Source organism: Labrus bergylta, chromosome 1, assembly GCF_963930695.1.
Source record: "Labrus bergylta chromosome 1, fLabBer1.1, whole genome shotgun sequence".
Lineage (NCBI taxonomy): Eukaryota > Metazoa > Chordata > Actinopteri > Labriformes > Labridae > Labrus > Labrus bergylta.
The window spans coordinates 35,389,443-35,401,763 of record NC_089195.1 but is presented as its reverse complement, the minus strand read 5'-3'; the positions used below and the strand labels follow the sequence as shown (position 1 = coordinate 35,401,763).

The 12,321-nt window shown below is 39.6% G+C and overlaps 1 protein-coding gene across 1 annotated transcript; it reads right to left on the bottom strand.

Moving 5' to 3' along the window:
* Nucleotides 1–4,606: 4,606 nt before the first annotated feature.
* On the bottom strand, nt 4,607–11,386 carry LOC109979158 (B-cell receptor CD22-like). Its single transcript, XM_065955158.1, has 10 exons — nt 11,304–11,386; nt 9,475–9,761; nt 9,125–9,343; nt 8,688–9,002; nt 7,601–7,828; nt 6,353–6,613; nt 5,659–5,746; nt 5,471–5,528; nt 4,872–4,963; nt 4,607–4,779 (listed from the first exon to the last, which is right to left on the bottom strand). The coding sequence occupies exons 1-9, from the start codon at nt 11,384–11,386 to the stop codon at nt 4,883–4,885; spliced, it is 1,620 nt and encodes a 539-aa protein (XP_065811230.1). The 3' UTR covers nt 4,607–4,779; nt 4,872–4,882.
* Nucleotides 11,387–12,321: the final 935 nt, after the last annotated feature.

The window sequence follows — 12,321 nt, the reverse complement described above, 5'->3', positions numbered from 1 at the left end:
CTCAGGATCTCAGAAGGAGGCCGTGGTTAAGTTGCCACTAGCTAGTCTAGCAGAAATTAAAAATGTAACTTAATGACTTGACGTGATGCACAGTGGCTCAAAAAGATTGTTTTTTAAATACTTGTACAGACCATGCTGTTTTGATCGTCTTGATTTGCTGCCTATATAATTTGTCTTCCTCACGCACCTGCTGCAGTGAGCTGTATTATTATTATTATTATTATTATTATTAATAATATTATTGTCACTGTTATTATTATAGTTATTAATTGTATTTATTTATTTATTTTACCAGGAAAGAATTGCTTGAGATCAAATGATCTCTTTTTCGAGCAAGGCCTGGCCAAAATGGCAGCAGTAAAAAACAGAATATAAGACAAACTTAAAAAGAAAGCACAGACATGAGGAAAAAGAAACAAATACAGTCCAGAAGGTGAAGAAGAAGAAGGAGGAGGAGGAGGGGGATAAGATTATGTTAAACAAAAACAAAACACAACAGTGCACCACAATACAGACTAAAAGAACAATTATGTGATGATGATAAAATACTATGCAGTGAAACATTTACACACTCCAAAATTAGCCATTAAAAAACTTGTGAGCCGAGTTTTAAAATCATTAATAGTGATGAGTTCCTGCAATTTGAGTGTTTTTTGAAGACTGTTCTATGCAGAGGGAGCAGAGTACATCAAGGCCCTCTTCCCAAACTCAGTACGAGTTCTGGGGACTGACGTAGATAGAAAGTCCAGAGAGCGCAAACTGTATGATGGATTTGATTTAAAAGTGAGGTAGGTGCAGAGGTATGAAGGGAGTAGTCCAGTAATAGCTTTATAAATGAAGGTGTACCAGTGAAGAAGCCTACGAGCTGACAGGGACAGCCAGCCTACTTTAGAGTACAGGGTGCAATGATGGGTGAGTGATTTACAGCCGGTAATGAATCTTAACGCACAATGAAAAGTAGCATCCAGCATGTGCAGTGAGGTAGAGCAGGCATTCCTGTACAGTACATCACCATAATCTAATAATGGAATGAAAGTAGCAGCAATAAGCCTCTTTTTAGAAACAAAAGAAAAACAAGATTTATGCCTGAAATAAAAGCCCAATCTCACCTTTAGTTTCTTTGCCAGGTTCTCGATATGGGGTTTAAAAGAGAAATTGTCATCAAGGATGATACCAAGGTATTTAAAAGTGGAAACGGTCTCAATAAGAGTACCTTGAAATGTAAATAGAGTGGGCTGACAGTTACTTTTGTCCCTGGATTTAGTGAAGATCATCATTTTAGTTTTATCTGCATTAAGTACCAGTTTTAAAGACAGGAGCTTCTATTTCTTTAAAAGCAGCTTGCAAGCGATCAACAGCCTTTAACACAGTCTCTCCAAAACAATAAATAACAGTATCGTCAGCATAAAAATGGGCATTTGCATTTTTGGCATATTTCCACAAATCATTAATATAAATAGTAAACAACAAGGGACCTAATATAGAGCCTTGTTGCACCCCCTTGTGGACAGCCAAAGTATCAGAGGAGCAGCCATCAATTTTAACACATTGAGTCCTGTCTGAAAGATAGTTAGAAAACCAACCAACAGCAGAATTAGACAATCCTATATTAGCCAGTCTATGCAATAATGCATCATGGTCCACCGTATCGAAGGCCTTGGAAAAATCACTAAAAAAGACAAGCACAGTGTTGTTTGCTATCCAGGGCCATAAAAATATCATTTACTATTTTAGTAGCTGCTGTGACTGTACTGTGTGATTTTCTAAAACCAGATTGATAACAAGGTAACATTTCATTAAGACTCAAGAAATCCTTCAACTGATCACTAACCAGGCTTTCTAAAATCTTGGCTAAAGGAGACAGATTTGAAATAGGCCTGTTGTGATGGCTTCAAACAAAATCAATTAGGTAAGCCGTTGCTGAGCAGGTTTAACACGCTATCAAATAAAAACAGCCGCGGATCCAAAATCAACTTATAAACTATATTTATTAATAGAAAACCTAACTAAAATAAACAAACAGATCGCTATATAATGTATATCCTAAGCGGCCCTTCGCAGTCAAAAAACTGTTCCGCTTCCCCCCTCTCACTCTCCCCTCAGGTATCCTTAATCAACTTAAATTCCACTGCTGATACGCCGCGGCTCCGCCCCATAGAGGGAGAAATAATGCACAGATATCCACAAATCAATTAACAAAATGTAAAACCAAATTAAGCCAGAATAAACAATAATATAAACAAATAATTATGAAGTCATTAATGTTTGGCTCTTCACGATTTTTTCACTGTAAATAATTCATATGGTCATTTGGCCACAACACCTGTAGTTATTGAGGCTCGACGGTTCGTCACCTTTTAAGAGGGGAAGAACGTGAGCTGTTTTCCATATTTTGGGGATTTTCTTACTAGTTAGAGTTAAATTAAAAATGTAGGTCAGTGGCTCTGCAATAAAATCTGTGGCGAGTTTTAAAAAATAAACACCTATATTATGTGGCCCTGGTGGTTTTTTTAAATGGAATTTCTTACGAGCTTTATGTACTTCAGCAACAGTGAAGGGTCTAAAGTTAAATTCATTATCCAAAGGGGGCTCAGCAATAGCAAGTGGAGCCAGTGCAGTAGAGGGCGTATTTACTTTATCAAAAAGAAAACCAGAAGAAACAAAATACTTCTTAAAACAATTGAGCATCTCAGCTCTGTCATGGATAGTGGCAGACTCTGACACAATGCAAGTTGGAAGACTAGAGGAGTTATTTGGAGATAGAGATTTGATTGTCTGCCAGAATTTCCGTGGGTTATTTAAATTTTCAGTTGTAAGGGCAAGATAATAGCTAGATTTGGCCTTCTTGACTAAGACAGTACATTTATTCCTTAAGCATCTAAAAGTAGCCCAGAGAGCATCAGTGTTCAACTTTCTTGCTTTTGCCCAATAATAATTTCTTTCTCGGATTAAATTAGACAATTCTTCAGAGAACCAGGGATTTTCCCTGCTCTTAACTCTATACCTTTTATAAGGGGCATGCACATTCACACACAGCGCTGTTTTCTTTGCAGTTTATTAAAAAGGAGGGCAAAAGCCTTTTTGCATTCCCTAACCCAAACTGAAGGCAGCGCTTATGCAGCTCTCTGCTGCCCTCTTCTGGACAAAAGCAGTACAACTCTGTCTTTAATTCTAACAGAGTAATTTCCCCTTTTACATCAGTGATTTGGCTCAATCGAAGCATTTGAAATCTTACTTCATGGAGAACCCCTGACAGTTAGTGTCAATGTGAGTAGATTTAAATATAATCAAAGACAATTCATGATGTGATTAATCCTCATAGATCCAATAAGAGACATTGTGTTTTAGCTCATGTACACTGAAGCCAAACTAAAGTCCTGGGTCGGCTCCTTCTTCATAAAGAACCAAGTTGACCCATGATGCTACCATGCTTCAGGTTTTTTATTTAATTCATGTTCATTTCTGATTGATTCACTTCTTTGTCGTCATTCTTACGACACTTGTCCTGCTAATAAAATAAAAACAACTTTAAAACACTGTAAGAGACACAACTGTGGTGAGGGTGTCTGTGGCTGAGTGGTAGAGTCGGTCGTCTCAATCCTCAGCTCCTGCAGTCATATGTCAGATGTGTACTTCAGCAAGACACTTAACCCTGAATTGCTCCCTCTGCTTCAGTGTCGAAGTATTAATGTATGGTATCAGCTAATATTTATGGCCACTCTACATGGCAGCTTCTGCCATCAGCTTTCTTGTACTAACTGCTGTCAGTCCAGTTTTAACGTCTTCACACTAAACTGCTTCCATCACTGTTCTTCATTCAGATTCTGGCAGTCTGGTCAGCCGGATCGGGGTGGTCCCAACAACAGAGAGGATTGTGTGGAGATGTATCATAACAACCCGGTGCTGGCCAACTGGAACGACGCCCGCTGTGGAGACAAGCGACGCTGGCTGTGTGAAAAATCTCCCAGTACTTGTTGATGTGAGCTTAATGTTTTAATGACACAAAAAGAAAGTCACAGTTAAAAGTACTTAAAAAAGTAATTCAAGCTCCTTTAAAGTCTAACTTACAATGTTTTGGTCCCAACATATTGCCAGTTAGTTGATTGCAATAAGACAGAGATCATTACTTTCCCATGCTCCTTTCTTATCAAATAGTTGTCAAATTATTTATTCAACATTTAAAGTACAAACAAAAGAAAATATGCTCCATTGATTTGAAAACTACCAGCAGCCTTCTGCAAAAGAGATTACTGTGATTATAATGTCAATAACAGAGACAGCAGAAGGACAGATTTTACACCATTGAGCTGCTCGTTAAGAAATAGAAAGCCTTTATTGTCATTATAAAATATACAACCAAACAGAGAAATGCTCAAACTCTGACGGTGCAACGTTCAGACAGTTACAAAGAGGTGCATAAAAGTTAAAACGATGAGTGACTCATAATCAAACGTCATCATAGTCCAATATTATTCACACAAGTTATATTTACAAAAACTAAACTTTATGAGTTAAAATGTCACAGAGCAGACTGAAAGGTGACTGGAGAGCTCCTTTCAGAACAAAAGAACATTTTCAGGAATAAAGACGCTTGTTTACTTAAAGAAATGATGAATAAATACATATGTATAAGCTGCTAAATAAAAGAAAACCATCTCCTAAACTCTCTGCTCCATGCTGTTGTTAACTTCCTGCTGCTGAAGGTCAATGTTTCCACTTCCCCCACATCCTCCACAGCCTCGCTCTCCACAGTGAGTCCTGCATCTGGTTCAACTGCATCTGGAGAAAATCACATCAAACTAAAGTTATAGTTGTAACTGTGACTCTGAATGTGAAGTGGGCCTGTTTGATTCAGAGCAGGAGGCTCTAACCTGACTGGACTTCACAGCATGTGTTCCTGCTCCTCTGTGTCTTCTGTCTGTGCTGCAGTGACGGCTGACACGTTCTCATACACAACATCCACCTGATGACAGACGATAAGATTTGATCAGAAATATGTTTCATCAGGTTTTACAGAGATGTAGGAAAAGATTGATTAGTAAGGTCTCTCTCTCTCTCTGTCTCTCTCTCTCTCTCTCTCTCTCTCTCACTCTCTCTCTGTATCTCTCTCTCTCTTTCTCTCTCTCTCTCTCTCTCTCTCTCTGTATCTCTCTCTCTCTTTCTCTCTCTCTCTCTCTCTCTCTGTCTCTCTGTCTCTCTCTCTCTCTCTCTCTCTCTCTCTCTGTCTCTCTCTCTCTCTCCCTCTCTGTCTCTCTCTCTCTCTCTCTCTCTGTCTCTCCCTCTCTCTCTCTCTCTCTCTCTCTCTCTCTCTCTCTCTCTCTCTCTGTCTCTCTGTCTCTCTGTCTCTCCCTCTCTCTCTCTCTCTCTCTCTCTCTCTCTCTCCCTCTCTCCCTCTCCCTCTCTGTCTCTCTCTCTCACTCCCCCTCTCTCTCTCTCTCCCTCTCTCTCTCTCTCTCTCTCTCTCTCTCACCTCGATCATCTCTGCAGGTTCATTTGGTTCAGTGGTGGAGTTCAGAGTTTTCTTCTTTCTGGATTAAATCAGAAAACAACAAATCCAAAAATGAACATGATGAAGGTCATAAAAAATCAATTTAAAATTAGTTTGAGGGATAAAACAAAAGAGATGTGAGATGACAGATTAATATTAATGATTGTTACCTCGTCCACAGAGTCAGGAGAAACAGAGAAATCAACATCAAGAGCAGCAGAGTCCACTTGATGATATGTATTATGAATGTTGAGTTCCCTGAGAATTAAAGATAGATATGTGAGACTCTTTACTGGTAGGATTAGATTGAAACATTTCATTTCTACTTTGTGATACCCTCTGTTCATCATTCAGTCACACTCTAACAGGATGGAGGTTCCTCTCTGAACATCGTTATGATTTTCTGTTTATTAAAATGTGAATCTGTTTTCTGCACCAGCTGCAGGCATTGAATGGTCGACTGGTTCAAACCCACATTAAGAGAATTACAGTGGTCGAGTCGAGTCGTGATGAATGCATGTATCACCCTCTCTAAATCATTACAGGGTTAGAGTTGGGCTCTAAACTTCAGAGATTTATTGAAGTGCTGTTTGGTACTTGAAGGTAAGAAAATACAACCAACAATGACCTTATTTTAACCACAAAAAGAACCTGCTGTAACTTAAACTGGAGTTCATGTTAATAACAAACTTATACATCTGAAGACAAGAAGATGGAAGATGATGACATGTAACAATGAATCTTGAGTCTTGTAATGGGACGACTCTTGGCCTTCTCTTTTACCTACTGAGCAGCTTTCAACTCAACAACAACAGAGTCTAACAAGAATTGTTTAATCAGACCGAAGCTGTGTGTGAAGCTTACCTGACAAAACAGTCAGATGTACAGTGGAGTTATGACGTCCTCTTGTGCTTTGGACGATACAAAGATAAATCCCACTGTGTTCAGGACTTGTGTTGTTTATGGTAAAGATCTGTCCTGAAGCTGTTGGTGAGTCTTCATCCTCCTTGAACCAGGTGTAATTAGCTGCTGGGTTAGCATCACTGCTACAGGTCAGAGTCACTGAACTGCCCTCCACTATCTCAGCAGAGGGACTCACTGACACAGAGGGAAGCTTTGGAGCATCTGAGGAAGACGTCAGGAGACATTACTCAAAGATAAGAACATTTGATCATAGATACATGTTCATTTTTATCTAGATGTCTTTATGTTCCTTTTTGATTCATCTTTCTGTCACAGTGACTGTAAAGTGCTGACCATGGAGCCTGATTTTACTTCTTTTTTATTTTGTCTTGACATCAATTCTGTGCAGTCTATGTAACAAACTGTTAAACAAAGGCCATGCAATTCCACTTTATCTTGAGGAGTCTTTTTCTAAAACATTGAATATGTGTTAATCGTTTTAGCTTTTGCTTCATCACTGATATCTTCACGAGACTGAAGCTTAATCTTTGGTTGCTTTTGTACTCAGATTCTGTTTTAACTCTGTTGTGATCATTTGAAAATTGTTACCAAGCAGTTTAATATTACTCATTTGTAAACAGAGTTAAAGGAGCAGTATGTAACTCTGACCCCTAGTGTTTAAAATGGGTACTGCAGTCCAAATTCTAAACATTGTAGAGAGCTGTCCCCCCCCTCCTCTCTAGAGTGGATGCTCACTCAGGTCACCATGTGGTGGACTCTGAAGCTTCAGTGTTTATCCAGCTCTGCATGGGTCTGTAAACCTTTCTGTGTTCTAACCTCTCTCCATTTTTCAAAAGCATCTCCAATATTGATCCTAGTTTGAGCACGTTTCTGCTCGTGGAGCTTATTAGAAACATGCAGAGGCTTTTTAGGTCGGGTACAATCACTTCTATCTGAACCACCTCTCTTGACCCGCTTCCATCGCTGCAACACCTGTTGGTTTGCCGTTCCACACCACTTCAACATCGCTTGTTTCCTCAATGTCTGATGATATACTAAGGTCAGTTTATAATTGAATTCAGGAAATATTTTACACATTGGACTTTTAAATCTATAAGATTCCAGCAGGGTTTTAAGGGAACTTAAAGTGTAAGTGTGCTGTGGCGTTAGTCTTTAAGTGTGTTTTGTGATTTAGTCAAGTTTACTCACACACTGAAGGAGAGGGGAATCGATCATGTCCGTTTAAGGCACAGGAGATTTCATCCTCAAGATAAAACCAGCCTTTATAGGTAGAAGTCACAGCTCTGGTTATTTTCTGTTTGTTCCTGAACCAGACGTATGAGAGACGACCGACTTCACTGCAGCTGCTGTGACACGTCATCTCCACCTCAATGGAATGCTGACCGGCTCTTATCCTTTTAACCTGAACCTGTAACGCTGGATATGGAGGAAAAAAAAATGAATTGTCTCTGTTCTAAAAAGAGAGAGATTAGATTTAGATGCACATCATTTGAACTTCCACAATATCTAGAAGTCAAAGCAAGAAAACTAAGAGTCTGTGACCACACAGCCTTTATTCTGACAGAAAAGCTCCAACAGAGAACTTGGATTAAAATGCCTTTTTTTGGTCTGACTCAGTCAGCGCACACAAATTAGGCGTCTTTTCTATTATGATCATTTCTGTCTGACATACTTTACAGCTTGGTGTAAAACCGAGCCTAAACAAGCTTCCCCTCTTCAGATTGTCTTTAGGTAACGTTTGTTAAGAATTAGGGCTCTTCAAATAAAAATTGGTTTCCAAAGAAAAGTAAAGGACAAAAGCTTCTACCTGAAGAGTTCAAAGATTTAAAACTAAAAAACTCAGAAGCTGCTAAAAAGTTGGATTGCTCTAAATCGTTGGTTCTCAACTGGTCTCACCTCAGGACCGACTATCAACTATGAGGAAGTGTAAACCAAATGATCTGATAATTGTCAACCAATGAGATGTATTTAAATGTTGTGCAGTTTGGACCTCAGATGGTACAAAACATGTTTAAAGCACACTTTATGTTTCCAAACACAAATTCACAACCCACTGAAAACGGCTCTGCGACCCACTTTGTGGTCCCGACCCACCAGTTGAGAACCACTGCTCTAAAGTAAAAGACGCTGAGTGGTGACATTCATCACAAAGGCTCTCTTGTCATTAACACACAAGCATGACCTGTTTGTTCATATAAAACAGTGAGTACAAACTGATAGTGATGAGTTCAGGTTCTGTGTTTGTGTGTCTCCATGGCTCTGCGTTCATTAGTACCTGTGACAGTCAGAGTTGTTCCAGGTAAACTGCTCCTCCATTCAAAGCTTCTTGTTGTAAATTTGAAACGATGCTGGGCTGAATCGCTCTCTCTCAGGTCAGAGATTCTCAGAGTGGAGCGTCCTCTCTCTCTTTCAGAGACCTGAACACGATTTGACTGATACCAATGCTGACTATGTTCAGGACTGAACCAGAACTTTGAAGTGACCGCTTCATGACCGTTGTAAGTACAATAAATGTCCACTGATGAGCCTTTGGGTGCACAGATGGTTCTGACATCGTACTTCACTCTGTTACAGGTTTCACCACGAACACCTGGAAAATTAAACAAATCATTTAAAACAGAGTAAAAACTCACAAGAGAAAAAAAACAAGTAGTTACACGTCTCCACCACCAGATGTTGTTTTGTTCGAAGCAGATTGTGAAGTTAACTCACACACTGGAGGAGAGGGGAAATCCTGGTGTTCCTGTAAAGCACAGGAATAGCTGTCTGCATTATTAAAGTAGGCTGAGTAAGTCGAGGATGTTTTTCTGGGGATTTTCTCTCCATTCTTGAACCAAATGTAGGAGGAATGAGGAGGGAGAGTACAAATGCTGACACACGTCAGATCTGCCCAAAAAGAATATCTAGATGTGCCCACCTTCACCTGAAGATCTGGATGTGTGGAGAGAGAACAGAGAGGAAATTTCACATTGTCTATATTCATATGCACAAATATAAAAGAAGACATTGATATTGTTGTTTTATTGTTTTTAAAATAATCAACAAATGAATGAAAACATTACCTGTGAGGGACAAAGTGACTCCGGGATCACCAGTATAACTTCCACCTTGATGGTTTGTTATGAACCTGAACTTGTAAACAGCTGAGTCACTATTTCCCACATTTGTGATTGTCAGAGTGGAGTCCTTCCAGGTAGAGCTGTAGGTCACACGACCTGTGTACTGTGAGTCTGTTTGCAGATCTACAGGTTCTCCATCCTGGACTTTAGTAAACCAGAAGGACTTCTGAACTGTAGTAGTAGATGGGTAGCTGTAGGTGCACCTACAGTTGATCCTCTTAAGGCACAGACTTCAGTAGAGGAGTAAGTCACTCTCCAGCCAGCCTGACCCTGAATCACTGTAAAATAGAGCACATCAAGAACCACAGTTACAGTAAGAGCAGCACCATGAGTCAAACCTTCATTCATAGTGGAGGTGCTTCAACTAGTACGACTACACCTGATGTCAGAGTGAGACAAAGCTAGCAGCTATCCTAATAAAGTAGAAAAGGTCAAGTCTCTTTGTGCAGAAGTTACTATTTACAGTCTGCCTAACATGATTCTTCATGCTGCTGTGGTGGTCGTGAAAGGTGAACAAACCTACCCATAATTCTCTGAGATACTGGCTAATTTAGCTGGTTTAATTACAAATAAGACTGCTTCCTGTTTTTCTATAAGCTGCACAAAAAACAAGTGAACCCAGACCCCCCTTTTCAAGTGATCCAGATATGATTGTTTGGTCTGCACCAGGGTTTGATTGACAGCTTTCACACCAGCACAAACTTGCTACAGACTCAAGATATTTTTAACTGAACCAAACAGGCTAGATGTGAAAACGCCCAAAGAGGCTCTTCACACATTTCATTAACATCCGTCTTTGTTGATCTGATGACAAGTGGATAGCCTTAATGCTCGGTGTGAACGCGCCCCAATGCCTCCTGAGGATGGGCTGAGTTCTGACAGCTCGGACCACATACAGACGTGGTGTGGCATGCATTTGTTCACATTGGATTGATAGTGTAAACACTCATGCGTCCACTGCAGCATTTAGGACCGCCCACTCAACTTAAAACCTGGGAGATCAACAGATTCTGTCCATGCAAAGTTTGAACGCCTGGACTAAGGTATTGTCCACTTGTTATAAGATCACCCAGGGATGACAATGCAAGGTGTGAACACAATCTTAGACTGTTCAAACATCATTTGTCAATACTACTCAACCACCAACCAGACAGCAGAACACTTCATATACCCAAATGGTCATGCATGTACAGACTCTGCATTAATATACAGATATCTGTTATTAATAGAGGTTACTGCAAAAGGGAAAAGAGGCGGAGCAACAGTTGAAGACGTACACCTGATCTCTATTAAAGATGATAAAGACATGATATAGAGGGTGCAGCCAGGGGTCTCAGTGTCGAGAACATTTGTGTTTAAAACTGTTTTGTGTGACCAGGAGGTAAAATAAATAAATATTAGAAGAGTGGAGTACATGAGAACTAAACTCTGCTCTGTTGAGTTGTTTCCTGTCCGTGATGCGGCGACAGCAGAGTGTGAATGGAATCTGCTGAGAAATGAGGTGTGAGCAAAAACTGTGATGGGTAGATAATAAAGAGAGACAGCATTTTCAAACTTTTGGGATTAGATGTTTAGCAATTCAGTTATTAACAAGATACTACTACTAATAATAATATTTATAAGTATTGATATTAATATATATTAAGGCTTATTTTAGGGTATTTTACGCCCCTATCCAGAGACAGGACAGTGGACAGAGTCAGAATCTGGAGGGAGAGAGAGCAGGAAACGACATGCAGGAGAGGAACCACAGGCCACAGACTCAAACCCACCCGCCCGCCCGCCCGGAGAACCACAGCCTCCACCAGGGCCGGCCCATGGCATAGGCAGTATAGGCAAATGCTAGGGGCGCCATCATCCATAGGGGGCGCCGCTGGCGCCCATATGAGTGCGGCAGAAAACTTGAAGATAAGAAAAAGAAATAGAAGGAAAAATGTGTTTACATATCATTAAATATTATTTATCTAATATAATTTCCATGCTATCCTTTAATAATGATAGAAAAGAAGCCATGAAAACACAACTATCACATTTTTAAAAAGGCTCTATTTTCTTGTCTCCTGCTTGACGCGGCTCATCACAACAAAGCTGCTCGTTACCTGCTCGTTGTGGAGGAGGAGGGCAGGTGACTTATTAGAATTGAGTGACACTGACCATACTTAATATCAATGAATTAACAATTAACAATTAATATCACGTTTATAAATGACCGTAATGTAAACAACAACAAAGCCCTCAGGAGCCCAGGGACGAAAAAGAAGAAGAGGAGAAAAAATGTGAAAAAGACACAGAGGTAACGTGCTGCACGGATCAATTATCTGTTGTATTTAAGCTAGCTTGTTATGGATGGATGATAGTAACGTCTGTGTTTCCTAGCTCCAGTTAACATCAGTTATTTCCACTTTATTAGGTTAAGATTATTCATGTTAAGAAAATAACCACTTTAAGAAATACACTTCTTCTTTTGTTCTAATGTTGTTTGGGACACAAAACCTACTTTTATATTTATTGACATCTTTGTGTACTTCGTTAACTTTCACCCTAGTCGATTAAAATGTTTATTTTCCACCTCTTGTTGTCATTAATAGTTTTAAGCTCTTGCCTTTAGAGTATTGATGTCTAAGAGCATAAATGCATTTTGTGCATGAAGCCTCTCTCTGAATAGATCTGTGTGCATGCTGTAGGTCTGGTTAGGAAAATATTTAGGCTCACATGAAAAACTATGCTGAGGTTTCTGTTCTGCTCTGAAGAGGAAATAATATTTTGTGTTCACACTATATTATAAAATGC